Here is a 21,644-nt window from a genome sequence, read left to right on the forward strand (position 1 = left end):
CAAACTGGAGTGGAAAGTGGTGGTGGATACACATCAATCCCTTACACACCCCACGTGCACACATGCGCACACGGAGAATTTAGGAAGAGAAATTATCTGAGCTTCAGAGAGGATGTGTAACTTGCCTACGGTCAAAGCAAGAAGTAATACAGCAGAGCTTTCCTGACCACCTTGTGATTCCAGGCCCCCTCCTCTTTCCCTGGTGTTGGAGTTGCTGTCAGGGTGGTGGAGCAGAAGGATCACTGGAGACACCCAAGAGGACAGCCTTTGGGTTCCTGTGCCAGTCTATGGCCACATCTGGAAGTTGGGGGATGTGCCGGGAAGGGCTGGGACAGGAGCTCTTGCTAGACCTCAGGAAAGGAAGCAGGCAAGGCTTCAGAGAACAAAGAAAATAAATTCATAATTAAATTATCAGGTTCTGTGTGCTTTCAGCCTCCCTCCCCAACTGCTTACCAGGGAAATATTCCCAGAAAATAGGAGATGGACCACCAGGAAAAGGGGGTGGGAATGAGAAGGGGTGGGAGAAGAGAGAGAGAGATAGGGACCTGCCCTGCCCTCCGCCCTGCCCATCCCACCCTGTCCTGCACACAGGGAAGACGGTCTGTATTTCTGGGGATGTTCCAGTCCCCGGGCATTTCCTTCTTGGTTCATCCCTCTGTGGCGTGTTTCTCTGTGAGTACACAACCTGTGAGTGTATTTCTCTGTATATGTCTATGTACTTTCATGGAAGGCTTCCTACACCCGTGCCTACGTGTCTCCGTGTGCGGCTCTGCCCACTCAACGTACGCTGGTTTGTGTGTCTGCCTGTCTGTGCGTGCACCTTCTTTTTGGCAACGTGTGTGCACTTATGATGTCCCTGTGCCTGGGTCCTTGCATCTGCCTGTCTCTGTGCATTTGTCTGAGGCCTTTGTATTTTGAGATCTGGGGTAGAAGAACCTTTAATCCACCCCCATCCCAACCAATCTGAGCTGGCCAGGAAAGGCGGAAGGGGAGGCATGAGGAGGCAGTCCCTTTTCTCTATTTTTTCATCTTGGAAGGGAAGAGACAGTAGTCGCCCAGAGACTCACTGACAGAATTTCTCCCTGGCTGCCCCAGGTCCAGCAGCAATGCTACCCAGAGAAAGGAGTCAGGGCAAGGCCTGGAGAGGGGAGGGACTAGAGCTGAAGGGCCCCTCCTCTTCACTCCTTCTTGGAAGGGAGAAGCCAGGAGACAGACGGAAGAGAAGGGAAGATATGAAAAAGAAATACTTTGGGGTCAATGAATTTTTCTTTCCCAGCACCATTGTTAAAACATTACTCACCTCTTGGAATAGGGGCTATTTGCATAGACCCTTAAAAATCAGGTACTTTGAGGACAGGATTTAGAGGAGACTTTGCAGAGGCCTGAAGCCCATCCCCACATGCTGGTCTCAGCCCCCTGCCTCCTCCCTTTCGCTGCCAGTGTCCTCTCAGCACCGTCACCCCCTCCACCTCTGCCCAGGCCAAATGAGCCCTGGCAAGGAAAGGGTTATCTCAGGTGAACTGGGGGTGGGAAGCACCTGCAGGATGCTTTTCTGAAGGAAGAGGCTTCAGTGGCCCTGAGGTCAGAAAGCTGAGAGGAGATCTGCCACCACTACAAGGGAAAGAGTTGAGGTTGGGTGCCAGGCAGGACTAGAAAGCTGATCAGGGGAGGAGACAGAGTAGGTGGATCATCATCTCCTTGGAAGCAGGAAGTCAACGTGTGTCTTCTCTGGCCTTTCTCCTCTCTACCCACATCCCTTATAAGTTCTGGGGAAGTCCTTGATCTCTCGAAGGCCCTGTCTACCCAGGCCTGAGCTACCCCGGGTAGCATTCCATCAACTCTGGATACAATCCCAGAGGCAAGTTCAGGCATCCAGACTCAAGTGAGGTTTGGCGCTGAGTAATCAGCTGCTAGGGCTATGCAGACATTTTGTCGGGGAACAACCAGCTCCCCGCCCCCACCTCGTAGCGCAGATTTGCGAGTGGGGGAGGAGCAGACTGTCATTCTGTCTTCCCCGCCCCCTCCCACCACCACATGCTCCTTCTTCCCACCTGCAAGTAATTTGGCCAATGGGAGGGCAGTTCAGATGGCAGTGTGGAATCCCTCCAGATCTGTGTGTGCTTGGCGGGGAGGGGGCTAACGCCTCTCCCCCCAGACCCCATGCGCCCTTTCCCTCTTCACAGAGGTAAATTACTTGTAATTATCTCACATTGAAAGACTTTAGGAGCTGCTTCTAAAATTGCTTTAATTGAATTAATTGAATCTCATTTTCTTGGGGGAGTGATGGGGGGACGTGTCTTAAAACAGCACGTGGGGAGAGGGAAGGACAGCCCCAAGTCAGCTTTCCTGTGGCTGAGACCCAGCAGGTGAGAGGTCCCCGACGCTGTCTGTGCCCTGCTCTCAAAGGTGGTGACCAGTGATGCATGGAGTTTAGTCTCCAGCCCCTTTTCCTCCTCCCTACCCTGAGGAGGCAGAAGGGCCAGAGGCAAGAGGTGAATAGATGGCAGTGGCAGTATGAACTCACCCTCACTGTGACCCTGCCTCTCTGACAATCACGGCTGCTATGAACGCCATTTATTAAGTGCTTACTATGTTCCAGGCACCATGTCAAGCATGTTACGAGCACTATCTCATTTCATCATCACAACCACACTGGGAAGCAGGTCCTCTTAGTATTCCCATCTTAGTGGGGAGAAAAAGGAGGTTCAGAGAGAGGTTAAGCAACTTTCCAAAAGTCACACAGGGGAGCTGGACTATGGAGGCCACTGGTTCTTAACCATGTGGTAGTGTCCCCACTCCCTTATCACCCCAGTTTTCTCAGAGAGATATCCTCATAGGAAGAAACCACAGGTTTTCCTCCTACAGTTCAGCTGGGTTGTGGGGAGGGCACAGGGCATCTCTTCTGCGGGAAGTCCAGTCCCATCGGCACTCAGGAGCCCTGGGAAACTGGACCAGCTCCCAAGTGGGAAAGGATTCCCATTTCCCCTGGAAAGGGAGGATGGGTGGATGGAGGCAGAGAATCAGCTCCGCTGGCCTCTGGCTGGGAGGGTAATTACACTCTTCTGCTACTTAACTTTACAACTTGGGCTGTTGTTTTAACGATGCGACTCGTGTTGGGCTGTCCAATTAATCTCGCCTTTGGAGGCTTTCCGAGATGGGGCGGTAGATCTTATCTCAGGTCTGTGGAAAGAAGAGTGTGCAACCTGCAGTGGGAGGGAACAGCTGCCCTGAGGACCTATGGCCTCAGAGAAGACCCAGAGGAGGAATCTGGGGCCAGGGCCCCTGAGATCCCATGGAGATGGAGCAGGGGAAGTGGGGTGGCTGGGGCAGAAGAAATTGATGGGAAGAGGAAGATCTTTCTTCTCTTGGCATCCTCATTCCTCACTGCTCCTGGATCTTGACTTTGACCCACCCCATGGCATTTGTCATCCCCAGGAGAACCTTCCACAAGTGTTTTGGGGAGTGGGGGTGGCCAGTAGCACAGAATAGGGCCTAGGAGGGACTGACTGCAGGGCTCCAGAGGTGGGCGCTTCCACTAACTGTCATAAGCCCTGTCCCCTACATAAGACCCCAATCTGAGCTTCTCAGGCTAGCCAGGGTTGGTGCAGGTGCCTGAGCAGGGCTCTTCAGACTGAGATAGCCCCCAGTTTGCTTGGGAACAGGTTTAGGTAGTAAGAGGGAAGCTTGACTTGGGAGTCTTTTGCCTGGAATTAGAGGCCCCTCCCCCAAGGCCTCGGGCCAGGCTGGGCTGGATTCCCTGAATTATTTGCTGCCCCTGGCCTCAGTCCCCCTGCCACTGGGTGTTTTGTGTGTGTGTGTGTGTGTGTGTGTGTGTGTGTGTGTAGTGGGGAGCAGTGGTCATGAATCTACATTTTCCAGGCTGAGTTGGAGTCCCTCTAATAGACTGTGCCCTCACTGCCCTCTGTACTTCCCCTCACCAGGCACTTACCACACAAGTGGCTGGTCATCTTCTGGCTCCCTGTTAGCTCGCAGGCTCTGCCTAGGTCACCTTGATATCCCCAGGATCTAACACAGAGCAGAAGCTCTACAAATGTTTGTTGGATGGAAAAAAAGTCCAGCTCCTTCTTGGGTCTTCCTTCTCCTCCCCAGCCCACTCCCTCCTTCCACTAGGTGAGCTGGGGCCATTCCACCCCAAGGAGCACACTTCTCCCAGGGGAGACCCTCACTGACTCAGTGGGCATGTCCTCTCCCCAGGTGAGCACTGAAGGTGGGCACAGGGGGCTGTGAAGTGCCAGCTCCCTTCAGAACTGGGCCGGGAGAGAATGTGCTGTGAGGATCATTCACACTTTGGTCATTACCAGTATCAGCATCTTCCGGTTTCACACAGGAGTGTTTGAACCTGTGGACATTATTAGAACATTCCAGAGCTAGAACCAGATAGCTAGTTAGTGGCAGAAGCAACACTAGGATCCAGTGGCTCTAGTTCAGTGCTGGAAGAGTCAGATGGGGGAGAAGAGAAAGCCAAGCAGTCACTCCCAGCCTGGGAAGTCATGAAACTGAACATACCTCACAGCCAGGGCCCAGCTTTCTGTTCAAACTTTAATCCCTGAAAGCTCATGATATGGGGGGATGGTAAGAGCTTGGGGGGCTGCCAGTCAGATTGGTTATAAGTATGAGCAGTTCCTTTGGACAGACAGCTGTGAGGAGGGGAATTGCTGGACCCACCCCCACCTATTTGGGGTGTCTCTACGTTCACTTATCCACAGAGCCTGTTTGTCCCCATTCTCCCCAAGGTGCTATCCTACTGATGTACCCTCCCCTCCCCTCCCCGACAATGTGGGCACATGGATTTGTGGGCATGTGGATTCCACATATTAGGAATGGGTTTAGATTCAATACTCATTGAACTAGATGGATAATTGGATCCATTTTCTATTCAAAGTGGATAGACATGGGACAAGAGGGCTCTTTTAGGAAGAAAGCAAAAATTACCCATAGATCCACAAAACTCCACATTTTCAGTATTCCATTTACCTCCTAGGATGGTGAGTAAGTGTATCAGTTACAGGGGTAATGGGCTGACCTCCAAGAAAAATCAGTGGGTAGGTCTCGATGGTGGTCAACTTGAAGACTCTGGACATGTCCATTGTACTTCTGCTTTCACTCACCAGTGGAGTTGGGCAAGGCCCAAGGCACACAAAGAGAAAAACCCTCAGTGTTTGCTGCTGGCTTGACCCCAGCCTGCGGTGGGACTGTAGTCCTCTCAAGGAAGGGGTGGCAAGACTAGGGATGCTGGGAACAGTCTGAACTCCAGCCAATAATTCTGTCTCCAGAGCCTTTGACCAGCTGGAGGGAAGGTGTCCAGTCCTTGGTCTAGGACTGGGGGCGGGGCAAAGTTTAAGGCTGTTTTGGTTAAGAGGCATGGAGGAGAGAACCCCACCCAATCCTTTTTCTTCTCAAGCTCCTCATCCTCCTGAGGAAACCCATCTGGAACTGGTTTCCTCAGGCCCAGAAGGGGTACAGTTGGGCTGGGTCCTGCCTGGGCTTTGCAGGACGGCTGGGGGCCTGACCTGTCCTTTTCTGGACTCACATCATCTGAGGTGGAGCCAGGACATCGGGGGAATGATGCTGATACCAGCCTCCAAAGCTGTTGCCATAGCCACCGGTGGGCAGGGCCCCTGCCTTGGGTAGATCCCAGAGGGATGGAAGGGGTGGGGAGCAGGGAGACAGGGAGGGGGACCTCCCAGAGAAGTCCCCTTCCTGTCCCCCTGAGTTCTGCTTCAGGAGCTTCTTGTACTTGGAGCGTTTGTTCTGAAACCAGATCTTTACCTATGGGGAGGAAAAGGGGACAGAATGGAAGGTCAGGAGGAGTGTTTGTGTGGAAGGGTATGACTCAGGGAAAGGGATCCCGCAGGAGGGAGTTGTCCCGGGAAAAGGGCAGAAGTTGGGAACACCTGCTCCAGTCCTCCATAGCCCCTAAGTTCCTACCTCTGAGTTAGTATCCAGTTCTCCCAGTCTGGGTACCTCCTCTATCCACTGAATCAACCCTCTACCTACCCACCCTACACCTTTTAACACATTCCCCCAATTTACTGGGGGCCAGCTATGAACACCCACCCTGAGAACTGTGAAAATAGGGCTAGGGGGCTCATCAGTCATTCACACCTGGGAGTGAGTTTCCAGAGAACACACACGAGGAAGGTTAGCGGGCAGAAAGGATGGGACTGGCCCCACCTGTGTCTGGGTGAGGCCGAGCTGCGCAGCCAGCTGGGCCCTCTCGGGCAGCGCCAGGTACTGCGTGTGCTGGAAACGCTGGTTCAGGTGCTGCAGCTGTAGACTCGAGTAGATGGTCCTCGGCTTGCGGAGCTTCTTGATCGGGGCCTGTGGGCGCCGCTCCGAGGGCTCCGGGGACAGCGGCGGCTTCTCCGATTCTGGGGGCAGCACGAGACGGTGTGTGCACCGTGAGAGGGGAGGGCGCTCCAGCTCAAGGGCTCTTTTGCATCTCCTTTGCATTTCGGCCAAGGGTTAGCAAAAACTCAGGCGCGGGGCTCAGCCCTTCACTACCTTCCGCTTCACCCTCCTCCTTTCAAGCCCCGCGTCCACTGTGAGCAGTTCTTGCCCTCGGGGCGCTCCCACTCTTAACGGTCCTGTGACCCTGGGAGGACAGCAAAGGCCAGAGCGAGGGTAGGGGCGGTGCCCGCGGCGGGGGGCCAGAGTTCAGCCCCGAGCGGTGGCGCCAGCTTGGGGCGGGGCGGGGCAGAAGCGCTGGGACGAGGGCTGGGCTGAGAGGCCCGTAGAGGATGGGGGAAGGGCGTTCCACGCGAAGGGAACTCCAAAGCACAGTTCAGAGGCCCGAGACAGTGTCTGCGTGGCAGCCTCCCTGCTGCCAGTAGTGAGGTGTTCGGAGGGGCCCGGCTGAGTGGGCCTTGAACGCCAGGATGAGTACCCCTCCCAGCATCAGTGGGTGGAAAGTGCCCCAGGGTTTGCCATCGCCTCCCCTATTGTAAGGGCCCCCCTCTCCTGAGGCACACCTTCCAAGACCCGCTGGCTAGAGAAGTCGGCTTTCTGGGGCCCTAGAAGCCCGGTGGGCGCAGGGCAGTCTCCTCCTCCGCCCGGCCGGCCGCACTCACAGAGGAGTTCCCAGCTGGCAGGGAAGGTGACCCGGGTTCGGGGAGTGCGCAGCGCCGGCCCTCCGGGCGGCTCCTGGATCGCGCGGCGATGCCGCCGCGGGGATCTGGCTACCTCCTGAGTCCGGGCTCAGCCTCTCGAGGAATCTCAGCGGGGGAACGGCCCCGCCATAGGATGGGGGGGGGTCCCTCTTCGGATCCTAGCGGCCCCAACCTGCGCCACTCAGCGGAGACACCTTGGGACTATTCCGTGCAGATGTCAGGGCTGGGGTAGACAGAGCGGCCGAGATGCCAGTCGGCTTCGGGCAAGATTCGTCTCATTCCTCGCGGGCCTGCCAGCCGACCTCAGCTGACGGAACGCTCGGCTCGGGTGCCTAGACACGGTGGGGGTCCGCCTGCGTCCCCCACTCCACCTTCAACCCCGCCTTCTTCCATGGGTCGGGCTCACCCCTCACGTCAGGTTCTCCGCCCTCCGCCGACCGCACTGACCCGTAGCATTCACCTCCCCCGCATCCCTCACCCGTGGCCCCGGGCCCTGCGGGCTTCTCAGATCCACCCCTGCCGACCCCCACCTCAGCCAATTCCCAGAAAAACTGTTGGGTTTCCGCTGCCGCCCGCGCCTGTCGGGCTTCCCCTGCTTCGACCCTACTGCTCGCCGCCCCGGGCCGCCGCCGAGCGACTACCCGCGCCTTTCTGGCTGCGTGGACTGAGCAAGTCGCAGAGAGCCAGGGAGCCTGCCCTGGCTACTGAACTCTCAAAGCCCTCCGCGCCCTAACTCTCCCAGCGGACCCCTTTCTAAGTTCCTTTCCCGACAGCTGCTTTTCTCCACACCAGTTGCAGCAAGTCACGACTGGATCTGCCCAGGTCGCGATTCTAGAGCCGAAGGGCGTCCCTTGAGGCGGCTCCACGCCTGCCTGCTCATCTGGGTGGTAGCACGCATCTCACTTGGAGCCAAACCTCTCCCTGAGGCCGGGGTCGACATGAAGTGGGGGCAAAAGGAAGACCCCTGAGCCCTCTCTCACATCCCATCATTTAATGTAGAGTGAGCCAAACCCATTAGTTTCAGCAGAAAATTGTTACAGTCTAGTCTAAGGACGTGCAGTTTTCGCTGGATCGGGGAAAATTCTGTAAAGGAAAGAAACCCTCCACTCTCTGAGCCTTAGACCAAGAAAAGGAAAGGCAAGAGTGTATAAGACAGGACTGAAAATAACCACCTCAATTCCAGCAATTCTCTTGGATAACCTTGTCCTTAAGAGAATAAGGAATACCACCCACTAAAGAGATACACAGGCACACACTAATGTATCACATTAGCATATATTGAAGAGAAGAGGCCAAGGGATTCGTTTTTTAGAAACTAGATCATTTGTAGTTCTCCTCCCCTCCCCCTAACTGCTCCTCCTCCAGCAACAGACCCAGCAGGGGAAAGAGGCAGCCCCAGTTCTGGCACAAAAGGCAGTTAACTTTTGGGGGCTTTGAGGAAGTTCCCTAAAATCCTATTCTCTGGCCCCAGGCAGTGCAAGTCAACTTGTAAGGGCCTACCCTGGAAAACAGGCTATATTCTTGACCTATGCATGCCTTTTCTTTGGACCTCAGTTTGCTCATTTGTACATCAAGAAGGTTGAGCTCCCAGAACTCTAGGGTCACTTCTGGCTCTGACATTTATGAGCTCATATGTCTCAGCAGAGCAACAAGGGAAAAGAGGCGGACATCTTGTCCTGGGCTGACTCCAGCTAAGTTGTCCAGTGAATGTGCATCCTTGGAGGAAATTGTGCCAAAAACAATTGTCGGGGCAATTAGCTGGGGGCTGGGAGTGCAGGGGAATTGAGGTCTAAGCTCAAGCCAGTATAGATGGGTCTATGTATAGTGTTGCATGGGTACTGTTCCTTCAAGGCCCAGGACCAGGAAGGCACAGCTTCCTGGCTTCTTTGAGGCCTTCCAGTGAGTGCTTTCTCAGGAGCTCAGAGTTGCTCCAGGCAGTGGAACTGGGGCCTAACCTACCCCAAAGGTAAGGGGTGGAGATGACAGGAACGGCCAGTTCCTTTGGCTGGAAGGCTGAGATCCACAATGAGAGAATGCCTGACCCAACTGTGGCTACATTCTTAGAACAATGGGTAGTAGGGTTTTAGCCCCAGTTTCTACCAGGTCAGTTTTCCGAGTTGGTCTGACACATCCGACCCGCTGATGAGAAGGGGAGGTGCCCCCGAATAAACCCCCACATCTGCCCTCCACTGTGACCTAATTTCTAGTTATCAGGCTTTTTGGCTTGAGCACTGCTTTCTGAGACAAGAACACGGAGAGGGGCGACATGAAGAAGGGAAGGAGTGCACGATGCAACGAATCCTCTGGAAGGGGCTAGGCACCTACACCCACATCTGGATTGTTTCAGTTTTCCGTTACAAGTTGGTACACAACTCCTGCTGCTCCAGGGGGTTGGGTAAGGAGCCCTGCCGCCCGGCTTCACACAACTGCAAATCGAAACCAGGTCGGTTTGAAAGGAGACTTAGATCAACTCGCCCCCGCCCCTCCTTCCCCTCTCCCGCCCCATCCCTTCGCCCTCCCCCCACCCCCAGATCCCGTGGAATCTGAGTAAGGTCTGAATCTCTCCAGCTGCGCCCAACCAGGGGAGGGCGAAGTTCAGGGGCTCACTGGATCAGGACCCCAGACCTGGGAAGAACCGCTGCGGCCCGACTTACCTGCCTCCCGCTCTTGCTGAGACGGCAGAGACTGCGCCGCGGGTAGCTGGTAGGGCAGGTAGGGGTCTCCGGGGGTCGCTGGCCCGGTGTAGGGATAGGGCAGGAGGTGGCCATATGGCCTGGAATAGGGCAAATCGGGGGCGGCTGCGGTTGTGGGGGACAGGCCGAGCTGGTAGGCAGCCACTACCGATGGGACGGGGGCGATCTCCGGGAAGACGACTTTGGAGGCGTCTGGGCCAGAGAGGGGGCAGGGCAAAGAGGTCATTGCGGCCGGAGCCGAGGCCGAAGGGCCTAGGCCATGGCCCCGCACGGAGTCTGCTCTCTCAGCCAACTCTCTTTTCCGAGCCTCGGGCGTTGGGGCCGGATGAGCCCCCCAACCCAGCCTCCCCCACACTTGTCCGGGAGAAAGTGTCTTTCTGAGCCTCTTCTAGCAGAGAGCGCGCGCCTGGGAAAGGGGTTCCGGGGGGTGCCCCCCATGGCTTTTCCCCTCCCCCCTAAATTCATGCCCCCCCAATTCGTTCTTGGGTTCGGTTCCCGGGACCCGACGGGGGTCCCCGCCCACTTGGACGCCGCGGATTGGTTACCGCACGCGGTGACCTCACGGAGGCCTGCGGCCGGGGCCCGCCCCCTCAGGGCAGCCAGGGGTAGAGAAATTCGGAACTGGGAGATGGGAGGAGAGCGGTGCGCACGCTCCAGGCCCATCCAGCTCGGGTTCCGCTTCTTGAGGGGTGCCGGGGTTGCAAGGAGATTAGGGCAGTCTGGCCGAAAAGCGAGGGAGTTGACGTGGCCTCGATGCCCCAGTGGCAAGGCGGCTTCAGGAACGCAGGGAACCTGCGGTCGCACTCGCCGATTCTCAGGGATCCGCGCCGCAGCTGTGATCCCGCCGCCACGGACTTTCAGTCCGTGAGTCGAGACCAGCCCGGCAGCTTATTCAGCGCGTCGGAATGCGTCGCAGGCAGTTTGTTGGTAAACAGACGCCAGGGCAAAGGAGGTACCGCCCGGAGCCCAGCCTGCCCCGCACGCGCGCGGCGCGCACGCCCCAGCGGGGCGCCCTCGGCCTGGCATGCGGCGACCGCAGCGACTGCACCTCACCGCCCCCCGTCCTGACTTCCGCTTCCGGCAGGGGCCCGGGTTTGGTTGCGACACCACAGCTTCTGCAGGCCCCCGAGGCCTCCGGAGGGATCCGGCGTCTGGGCTTCTGCCCGTGCGGCGCCCCGCCTTTCCTGGCGCCGCATGAGGCTGAAGCCCAGCACGAAGCCGGACAAAATCCGGGGGTGGGAGGCAAGTCCAATTTGATGGCTCCTCGGAGGGCGCAGGAAATACAGCAAGCCAGGCTCAGTGGCCACACCTTCCAGTCTTTGTGCAGGGCCTGCTTCTAAACATTAGTACCCAAGACCTTGATGCGCAGGTGTCCACATATACCACTCTTTATGGCGACAGGTACACAAATACATAGAGACTCCATTCAAATACAGCATATACCAACACACAGGTGTCTACACCGATGTTCACATTAACATCCTTCCATGAACAGAGGTTCATTTATGGATCTACAAATACAGAATATGGGCTGTGATGTACACACATTTAGACACCCGAAGATGAATAGCAATACTCCTGAATAAAAGCACTAGAGTTGTCTCTTACACAGACCCACAACTATACAAGTCAAATTGTCAGTGTATACACTTGAAAATACAGAAAACCCAAGCATATCAACATTTGTGTACTTGTACCCATCCTATGAGAGACATCAGTCCACGCATATCTAAGCTGCTTTATATTAGGGGAGGGACAAACCTACAAGTTCTTACAGATTCCCTAGCATGTCCATATACACACCTTCTCTCACTTGAGTGTGTGGACAATTCATGTTTGTATACACATGTGTTCTCATTATCAGGGTGTAGAGTGAAGGCAGCAGTCTTAACATGGGAGTGGGTGAGTAGGAGAGGACAAAGATCAGAGAAAGAGGGAAGCTTAGAAGAGTAAGAGAAGGCACTAGGGGGTGGCCAGGAGAGACAGAAAGATTGATTGGGGTGTGCAGTCAGGTGCCCTGAAGGGAGGAAGAGCAAGTTGGCTTCAAATTGGACTCCCTCATAGAGATGATTTTTTCCAAGAAAACACTCCTCTGGCACCTGGCTCTGAGTTCTCCAGCCTGACGCCTTGGAGCTTCAGTAGAAGGGGCTCTGCGGGGGAGCCCCCTCCTCTGAATAGTTGGAAACCCACTCCCCTGTCATCCAACAGGATATGCAGTGTTTGCTTAGTTGAGAAATGCTATTTCCACATGGGACCACCTTTCCCCCTTTCTTACCCAATTCCAGCCATGCCACCACTTCCTTAGCGGGAGCTAAGAACTTTCAAGGACATATCCTTCCAGACCTTCCTCCCTGCCACACAACAGTACTGTGGTGGGTTCCAAGGACGACATCTCTGCATGCACCAAAGGAAGAGGATGCCCTTCGGGGTGGAGTTGGCTGTCAGGGAAGGTTTCACAAAGGAGGTGCTTTTGAGGTGGAACTTCCTCCCAAGGGCCAAGTACCCAGAATCCTTTCCAAGCTAGACCTAGCAAGAAAGAGCAGGGGTGGCTTTACCAGCAGACCCCTGTACCTGTTGACTTTGGGCATCCTCCAAAGGCGGGAGACCCATAGTGAGAGCCTCTTCTAAGTTCTCACGGGGTCCCCGCTGACCTCATGCAGGATCCTCACCTCCATGCAGCAGAAGGAAACATCCTGCAGCCCTTTAGACTTCATGAAATACTCATAACATCCAAGCCCTCTGATCTTTGCTGAAAACCTATGAAGTAGGTACTGTTATTATCCCCAGTTTACAAACAAGGAAACCTCTCCCTCCATCATCACCTCCCTCTTCAGGGCTCTCTCTCTTCTCACATCCTGGAGAGTGTAGAGCTGGGGCACCTTGTTGGGAAACTTCATGTTCTCCTCAGATGCAGACTCCCCAGGGAGGGTTCGCCTCTGACAGTTGCCACATCTCACCAACCTCGGAGCCTGGGGAGAGAGGAAAGGTGGAAGGGATAGGCATGGGGTTTAGGAAGGGCTGTAAACCGATGTTTGAGCAGAAGTGGGAGACTGCTGGCCTGAGAAGTCTGAGGCCTGGGTTCCCATCCCAGCTCAGCCGTGAACTGGCTGGCTGTAATAACCTGAATCAGCCATTTCCAGTCTCTGAGACTCATTTTATCTAGCAAAATGAGGGAGCTACGCTTAAGACCTCCAAGCTGTTGTCATTTACTTTAGAATGACTTAAAAAAACAAATCCCCAAAAGTAATAAAGCCAAAATGGAGGAGGAGGAGTTGGAGGAGGGGAGGAAGTAAGGTAAGTAGGCAAAATCAAGGGACTATCTCCTGTCACTACCAATACATCAGCCTTCTGCTTGTCACAAAAGCCAGAAGTGACTCTCCCAGTTCTTTCTCACTCAGGTCCTCTCCCTTAGCGGAAGGGGCCCACTTGGAGAACACCTGTCAGGGCCTGGGAGCCGCCAGCGGGGTCCCAAGTTGAGGAATCAACCGTGATCTCAGGAATCAACCGTGGCGCGGTGAGTGAACATGAAATATCTGCGCGGTGCACGGCGGTTTGCAGGCTCTTTGCAGTCGCCTTGCAAACGCAATCCCACCGGATCCCGTAAGGATGCTTGGCGCAGAATCAGCGCCCTCAGAGGTGGGAAGTATGTTCACTCGAAGACACCCAGAGTTCGGACTCTCCCTTGAAATCAGGAACTCCCTCCGAACGAGTGCCCCTTCCCGACTCCAGACACTCGGTGGGTACAGGGCTCACTGCACAGTCCCTGGGCTCGTAGGGGGCGAACAGCGCGCGCCTAAGCAAAGGAGGGTGGGCGTCTGCGACAGAAGCCAGGCGCTGGGGTCTGCAACCCGCTGCAGGCTCTCCACACAGCACCTCTATGGTTCTGCCCTGGGGAGCAGTTTTCACCGTGACCCCGGTCCAAGGTCCTTGGCGGCCATTGCGGGATTATCCGCTCCGTTTCTCTTCCATCCCACCCACGGTTCCTAAACGAAATTTTAGTTTAGTTTCATCTGCTCTCTGTGGAATTTAAGTCCGATTTGGCAGGGCTTCCGTAGTAACTCGGTTTGGGGAAACTTTGCAAATTATTCGGTTTGGTGGAGGTTGGGGGAGGTGAAGAATCCTCACTGCGTTGGGCCGGGAGAGCCGTGGTAAAAGCCCCCCACCTTCGGCGAGGCCGGGGAAGGGGCAGTCTGTAGAGGTCCACGTGCTCTGCCACACGCATACTGGGATTTAACTTTTCCTGAAATGTGGATGGATTATTGCTGCTTTTCTTCTTTGTGATGAAGCAGTGAATGGGCGCTGGCGCAGGTGGCGCGGCGGGCTGGCTCCTGAGGTCACTGCCAGCCCCGCCGCTCTCCGGGTGCGCTCACCTCCACGCTCCCACAGAGAGCTTTCGCTGTGACTGGCGTTCCTGCCTCATATTCCAGATCACCTGGGAGTTCTCCGGGCGGGGAAGGGGGAGACCTTGAGGTCAGCAACTCCTCGAGATATGGGCACTGCTCGGCAGGCGGGCTCCCCACGAGGTTCTCCGGTGTGCTCGGTGCTCAGCCACTCTCCCCGCGTCTTTGCTTTATTTCCAAAGTTCACCTCTGGTTTGGGAAAAGTCTTCTATTTGGGCTTGACTGGGACGTTTAAAGTACACACATATATGAGGTCACCAAACACTTTAAAAACAAAACAAAACTACGAACCACTCTTGGACCAAGTAATCCCCACCCCATCGCCCCCTAAAAAGAAAACAGTTAATAAAAAATCGGGGCGGATTTGAATATGCCTTGGAGGCCCCGCCCTGCGCAGTGAAGGAGCCACGCGGCTGGCCTTGGTCCCGGCCCCGCGCGGGAGCTGGAAACCGGCCGGGTAGGGGGCGCGGGAGTTCTGGACTGGCTTTCCAGCGCTGGACCCGGTGGGCGGACAGACCGCAGGACGGCGCGCCGGGTGCCCTCGGGGAGCATCGAGAGCCGGCAGGAGGCTGAGAGGACAACCCGGCTGCAACGAATTCGCGCGCTCCGAACGAAGGCAGCTCGACCGGGTGCTCCAAACCTTTCCGGACCCTAGCCCAGAACCTCGGGCGTTCCGCCGATCTCCATCTCCCGGCCCTGGGGGGAAGCCGCTGGTAGAAAGTAGCTGGAGTGGGAATGGCCGTCCAGGGAGCACAAACGGGAAGAAGCGGGTGTGCGCACCAGCACACACAGACACACACTCCTATAACTCAACAGCCGCGGTACACACTCCGTGGGCTACCACGCCACACCCTCAGCACACACACACAACCACACAGGTACACGCACGTTACTGTGTGGTTACTGGTTTCACTTTCTGACTCCCGGACTAGCCCCTTTTGAGATCCTGAATGTTTTTCTTTCACAAGAAAACGGTAGTTCTAGTCCCTGCATCCTAGCCTGGGCCGCGGGGTCGGGGAGAAGGAGAATAGCTTTACCTCTGCTAGGCCGGGCCTGGGAAAATGAGGGGGAATGTTGCCTTGGGGAGGCTAGCGGGACCAACACGCGGGCGCACCCCCAAATGGGAGAAATAATCACAAGTACAACCTGCACCCCTCCTGCAACCAAACCCGGCAGCCTTTCCCCATGTGTACCACCGCGTGGGGCTCCGGGGCGTCAGGCCTGGAGTAGGGGGAGGGTGGACAAGGAGGGAGGGTGAGAGACAGCTCAGTCCCTCCCCTGCTCTTCCCTTCTCTTCCAAACCCTCCCCCACCAGGCTCAGCTAAGGGGGGCTGGGGGCGCAAAGGCGAGAGGAGGGGCCCTTGAGCGCTTGGGTCTGTTTAAAGAGAGGGAGGTGGCTCGCGCAGCTCCTCCTACCCCATCTACACTCCGTCCTCAATCACCCCCATTAATTACCACTGGAAACGGATCAAACACAAGAAGTTCATCAACTGCTGCCTGGAAAAGGCTGGAAGACACGGAAGTGGGCAGAGATGGGGGCAGGTTTGTACTTACGGGATGGGGTGGGGGCTGTGCCTCCGAGGGGAGCTGAACTGAGCTGAGTTACCCTTTCCGTCTTCTCAGACCAGTGTGCCCCTCCCCTCCCCTGAAGACCCTTCTCAGCTTGTGCGCCCGACCCGCAGCTGTTTTGGCCCTACCTAGGGTAAGGGGCGGCTCCCAAACTCTGGGGGAAACAAGCCCTCCCCAGCCCAAATTCTGGTTGTGGGAAGTGCCCCAGAACTAATGGGGAGGGGGAAACCCTGTCCCATCTCCTAACCACCAGCCAACCTAATAGGCGACTGGCTGCCTCAGGCGCTATGCACAGGAGAGGGGTGGGGGAAGGGAGGGTAGTGGTTCCTTGGCTGTGGGATGCACAGGGGGATCCAGGTGGAGGCACTGTTCCTTAAAATACATCTAAGGAACCCTCTGGAACCTTTGGAGGATAAGATGAACTTCAGGTATTCTGAGGCCTTGTGTCTTGTGTAATGCAATAATGATAATCACTGCTAACACTTATTAAGTGTTTTCTGTGTTCCAGGCACTGTGCTAAGCCCTTCCATGCATCATTTCATTTATCACATAAATTCTCTGAGGTAAGTATTCATATTACCCCCACTTTACAGATGAGGAAATGGAGGCACAAAAAGTTTGAGTAACTTGTCCACAAGTTAGAATTGGAATCCAGGCCAGCTTGTCCTCTTAACTACCAAGGGGTTGTCTTACCTGAAGAAACACCTGAAGGGCTGAGGAGGAAGAGGGGACCCCAGGAGATGAATGCACCAAGGTGGTCAGAGAAATAATATCGATAATGGCCAATATTTATTGTGGGCTTATATGCTATGTTTCACATGCATTTGCTCCTTGAAATCTTCAAGTAACCCTTCAAGGGAGTTCTATTATTATCCCCCATTTTACAGATGAGGAGACTGAGAAACAGAAAAGGTGTGAGTAGGGTCTACACACACTTGGTTGGAAGGCAAGGAAGTGGGGAAATTGAGACTGAGCCAGGAGATTCCATACTGTGGAAGACCTCCAATGACAACGAGGAACTTAGAATGGGGCTGTTGGAAGTGGGGACAACCAGGATGTGATCTGAAGGGCTTCCTTGTAGCAGCTTGTGTTCAAAGTAGGCTGAGAAGGGAAGAGTCAGGTGGCAGAGAGCCCAGTTAGGAGGCTGTTGAAAATAAGTCATGTGTGAAGTGGGGGGGGGGACCCAGTTGGTTGGTGGCAGAGGTGATGGGAAGGAGGGGAAGTGTGAGAAGGGTGGCTCTGAGACAAACTTTACTGGGCCTAGTGACTGTACTGGAAGACGAGAGAGGCAAGAATGACTGTAAATTTCCAGGCCTGGGCAACCAGAGGGGCCTGGGGAAGAAGCCATGTGTTTGGCTTTTTCAGAGATTCAGGCATTTGATGGGTGGATAGACCATGGACCAAGATTCTTGGTTCGGGTGCTCCAGCAGGCAGAGTCACTCTGGTTTCCCTTCATGCCCCTGCACAGGTGTATTTCCTCGGGCCTTGCCAGGCGGTGCGGGTAAAACTTACATATATGCAGATGTATGCAAATGAGAATAACCCAGCCTGGGCCCTGAGCCAAGAGCCAGGGGAGGCAGAGGCCGCCCTAGCCCTGACTCACCCTCTGACATGCCGCCTGGAATGCCACCTCCCCAGCTGGGCTTCCTCCAACTTGGGGAACTTGCTCCTGGAATCACCCTAAGCTCAGGCCCAGAAAATCACAAGCCCAGAAGATTGGAGGTGCTGAGGCTGGGGACTTCCTAAATCAGAGTAAGGCTTTATCCTGAGCCCTCCTTGCCAAATAGCAGTGGGAGGGGAGAAGGAGGACCAATACCTGAGTAATATGACCTTCGCACACAGGAGTCCCTAAAGCAGTTTCACATCTATAACTGCTCTGGGGCCTCATAGTAACTTGTGAAGTAGGTGGTTTATTAGCCCCATTTTACAGATGAAGACACTGAGGCCATGGTGTGAAGTGCTTTGCCAGGGAAAACCTGGCTAGTGTGTACAGAGCTGGATTTCCAATCCAGGCCTCTGACTCAGTGCTCTTTGTACTGCCCTGTGGTTTGGTGCTGAGGGAAAGGGAAGTTAATTCTGGAGTCTGAGGCTTCAGTTTGGGGAACTGCTGACCCTAAGGTATCCAGACAGTCATGGGAAAGACACCTCTAAATCCTCTGGGTCCTCAAGAACTTCTCGTTAACAAACGAACTCCTTCGTAAGTTCTTGTCTCTAGACCTGAGGTCACACCCCTACTATCTGGCTGGACCACGCACCCTCCTTCCAGGTCCTTCAAAATTTTCTGCAATCCAGTATCCTCTTTTAAGCACTTAGTAGGCACAGTTCTGGATAGGGTGCTGTGGGAGGTCAGCCTAGATCCCATCCAATAGTGAATTTTTCAATTTCTGTGTATTAAATCTGTGGAAAAAAATACAAAGGAGAGTGAATTAAAATAAAATACACACATGCACACAGAGTTAAGGACTATTTATAAACTAGGTACCCAGGCAAGAAGTAAGACTCGGCCAGCTCCCCAGGAACCCCACTGAGCGGTCCTTCTGGGCTGTAATCCTCTCCGCCACCTAGGTATTCCAGATTTCATGTTAATCACTTCCCTGCTTTTCCTTAGTTTCATCACCTATATCTGCTTACTTTCACCTGTTTATGAACTTACATGAATGGAATCGTATTGTACATACAATTTTTGCTTCCCTCCCTTGACGGTTCACAGATTCTAAGATATCCTCCTGACTCCCCCATACTGTAGCCACCCCTCTGGTGGCATTGTCCCTCTCAGATGCTCTCGGATGGGTTTGCTGCTTGAGGGCAGGGATGGGGTCTTTCACCGCGGGGAACACAGTTTCCAGCACAGGGCTGGTAATGAGATAAACGCTTGGGATCCAGGCACTGAATGAATAGGTGAGGGTGAGTGAAATGGTGTACCTCTGTTTACACTTATGAGAAATCCTGGGGCAGGGATGATATAGGAAGCCATAGGGTGACATTTAGGAGGTAGGTTCCTGCCAAAGTGTCCCTCGTCCCTTCCTGCGTTCCCGCTGCTCCTCAGAGGTGAGAGGCTATAAGAGCAGCATCTCCCTAGATCCTGGCCTTTTCCATGGCGCAGCCAGGAGAGCAAATCAGTTTGGGAGCCAGGCAAATCTGAGTTCTAATCCTATCTCCACACCTTATTGACTTGGGCAAATGCTACTTCCCTGTGCCTCAGTTTCTTCACCTGTACAATGGACATAATAATAAACCCACCCTCACAGTGTCGTGAAGTAAATTACTCTGGTGCATAATAGTTGTTTCATATAAGTTACCTCCTCTTCCTCTTTCTGTTGGTTCCTTTAGCTCACTCACAGGAGATGTGCTTGTCCCCATCACTTAATCTCCCCAGAGGGTACCAGAGCCAACCTGATTATAAAGCTTTTGTTCCTAGAGGACTTGGTGATGGCTGGAGGTGTCACTCCCAGGACAGAAAGCTCCTGCAGAGCAGAGACCCTGTCTTCCTCAGCTCCTTGTCCTCATGGCATCTGGTACTGTGTCCTGCACATCTAGGTGCTTAGGACAATCTTCATTCTCCAGCGAATCCTGGAGCCACCCTCAGCTCCTCCTAAGTACAGGGACACGTGTGAGGGTCTGCCCCTCAGTGACATGTGGAATACTTTCCACCGAGGGTCTCAACTAATCCTCACCACCTGGTCAGGTGGGGCAAGTCTTCCTGTCCCCATTTCACAGATGAAGAAATCGATGCTCTGAATAGCTCAGGGCCTTGCCCAGCATTGCACAACCTGTATATGGAAGAGCTGGGATTGGAACCTTTGCCTCCTGACATTGAGGTTCTCTGGATTTTTCCAGAGCAGAGTAGACAGAAGTCAAGCCTTAGAGAGAAGGCAACCAGCCTTATGGAAAGCAGGCAGTGTGACGTGAGAATTGTCTGCAAAAGTGTGAAGGGCTTCAGACTGATTCTGTGTGATTTTTGAGGCCAGCAAGTTGGAGGAATGTATATTTAGGTTTAATATAAGGAAGACACTTTTAATCATTAGAGTTTTCCAAAGGAGGCACATTCTCCACTGTCTTAGGCACCAATTCCTTTTGCCTGTATGGAGTGATTATTTCACATCCTCCGTTGGAATCAGGCACTCTGGAGGGACAGGTTCATCTCTTGGAGCTTTGCCTCCTCCATCTTGCATGTGTACAGTCCGTCCTCATTAAGTATTTGAGAGTCCTGTGGTTGGAGGCATCAGGGAGAAGTTGGAGGGTGCTCTAAGGTGTGGCTGAGAGCCTGGGCTCCGGAATAGATGGCAGTAGGTTTGAATCCAGTTCTGCTGCTTGGAGAGATGGCTTAAAACTTCTGAGCCTCATTTCTCTCAACTGTAAAATGGGGTTAATAATATCTACCATTTAAACTGTAAGGAGCAAATGACATCCTGTAAAGTGACTAGCAGAGTGTAGAGCACATGGAAAGCTAATAATGCAGGTTTTTGATGATGTGTATACTTGAGGGGCTGCATCACAGGCTAGAGAAATGGGGCAGGTGCCCACTAATGTCCCTCTAATTCTGACAGCATATGATTCTGTCCTAGAAGCATCAGGAAAGGAGCTGAGTAGAAACCAGGAAGCAAATTGACTTAACGGAAGAAACTGGGTTCAAAATAAAAAGAACCCCCATTTGAAGTCCCCAGGAACTGTCCCATGGGCTTTTCTTACCTTGCACTGCCTGCCTGCCCCTCTTCTTAGGCAAGCCCCCCCAAGCCTGGGGTTGGGACCTGATTCCTAGAGAATCTGGGCATCGTTATCCCTGGAAAAGGTACCAAGAGTCCCCAAACCGCCCAAACCACCCTGGAAGCCTATTCTCAGCCAAGAACAGCGTCCCGAAGTTCTGATTTTGTTGCCACCTGCCCTAACCACAAGCTCTTCACTTGCCCAAGCCTCTAAACAAGCTTGATGATGTGGCCACCTCCTGGAGGGTGGTGGTGACTCCTGCATGCTGGGAACCCAGGGCTAGTTGGGGACCTCAGCAGCCTCTGGAGTAGCCCTCGGCCTCCAGCACTTAGAGCTGAAAGGCGCCTCAGAGGTCCCCAGAACCAATGGGTCTCAAATTCTGGGATCAAGAAGGTCTGGACTGGACCTGGAAATCTTCATATTATTAAAAATAATCTCCCTCCCCCATTGGCCACCATGAGAAGCTGATTTGGCCCGACTCCCTTGCCCTCATGTTACACACAGAAAGGCTGAGCACAAGCAGGGACGTGACTGGCCCAAGATGACATCCTGGAGCTGGACGAAAGCCTGGTCCTCTGGACCCCAGTCCAGGGTGTTTTCCAACCCAGCTGCCTGTCAAAGCTCACTCCCCCAGAGAAGGGGAGGGGAAGATCACGCAGAAGTCTGTCCTGAGTCTATCCCACATGCTGCCTTCAGTGATTGTATCAATTACACAATCCTAATTGGAAATGGCCACCGAAATAAATGAGATTGAAGAGTCTTGGACTTGCTGGGGGCCTCCCCAAGGCCAAGGCATGGGAGCAAGGATCACACAGGCACGTAGTTTGAAATAGCCATTACACTGGTGGAAAATTTTGGTCTAATTTACAATAACCTCTCTATTCACCAGCCCCCAGCACAGCACTTGGCACACAGGGCTGAATGGCGGTGTGTTGAATAAATGGATGATGCTTAATGCTGATTGGACTCAATCATCTCCAAGGCTACATGCCCCTCCCCTTAGTGGCAAGGGGTGTGGAGGCTCAGCAAAGCCTGGAGAATGAAAACAGTGGGGGCTCAGAACAGAGGATGGCCAGGGAGGTGCAGCCAAGAGGAGGGAGGGGGTTAAGCTGGCAGCAGTGAGTCAGACGCTCCCATTCCCACCCAAG

At 54.2% G+C, this 21,644-nt stretch overlaps 1 protein-coding gene and 1 long non-coding RNA gene across 5 annotated transcripts; one reads left to right on the top strand and one right to left on the bottom strand.

Annotated features, from left to right (window-relative positions):
- Positions 1 to 4,970: 4,970 nt before the first annotated feature.
- Positions 4,971 to 10,928, bottom strand: DLX4 (distal-less homeobox 4). The gene is made up of 3 exons (XM_006218645.4): positions 9,785 to 10,928; positions 6,196 to 6,392; positions 4,971 to 5,790 (listed from the first exon to the last, which is right to left on the bottom strand). Exons 1-3 carry the CDS (start codon positions 10,047 to 10,049, stop codon positions 5,548 to 5,550), a joined length of 705 nt encoding a protein of 234 aa, XP_006218707.1. The 5' UTR covers positions 10,050 to 10,928; the 3' UTR covers positions 4,971 to 5,547.
- LOC140686120 (uncharacterized) lies at positions 9,709 to 21,256 on the top strand. 4 transcript variants are annotated; one of them, XR_012059648.1, is made up of 5 exons: positions 9,709 to 9,842; positions 13,222 to 13,337; positions 15,847 to 15,925; positions 16,301 to 16,355; positions 20,358 to 21,256. It is a non-coding gene; the product is annotated as an uncharacterized lncRNA (long non-coding RNA). The 4 variants fall into 4 exon arrangements; XR_012059647.1 differs by lacking the exons at positions 9,709 to 9,842; positions 13,222 to 13,337 and adding an exon at positions 13,847 to 15,765 and having other exon boundaries at positions 20,340 to 21,256; XR_012059645.1 differs by lacking the exons at positions 9,709 to 9,842; positions 13,222 to 13,337 and adding an exon at positions 13,847 to 15,765.
- The last annotated feature ends 388 nt before the right edge of the window (positions 21,257 to 21,644 follow it).

The sequence above is a fragment of the Vicugna pacos genome, chromosome 16 (genome assembly GCF_048564905.1).
Source record: "Vicugna pacos chromosome 16, VicPac4, whole genome shotgun sequence".
NCBI lineage: Eukaryota > Metazoa > Chordata > Mammalia > Artiodactyla > Camelidae > Vicugna > Vicugna pacos.

What these genes read in the sequence shown, in the direction of transcription:
- DLX4 (XM_006218645.4), bottom strand. Translation starts at nt 10,049, where the DNA reads ATGACCTCTTTGCCCTGCCCCCTCTCTGGCCCAGACGCCTCCAAAGTC. An exon ending in TCAGCAAGAGCGGGAGGCAG is followed by an intron (nt 6,393 to 9,784) that starts GTAAGTCGGGCC and finishes TGCTGCCCCCAG; the next exon opens with AATCGGAGAAGCCGCCGCTG. An exon ending in TCGGCCTCACCCAGACACAG is followed by an intron (nt 5,791 to 6,195) that starts GTGGGGCCAGTC and finishes TCCTCCCCATAG; the next exon opens with GTAAAGATCTGGTTTCAGAA.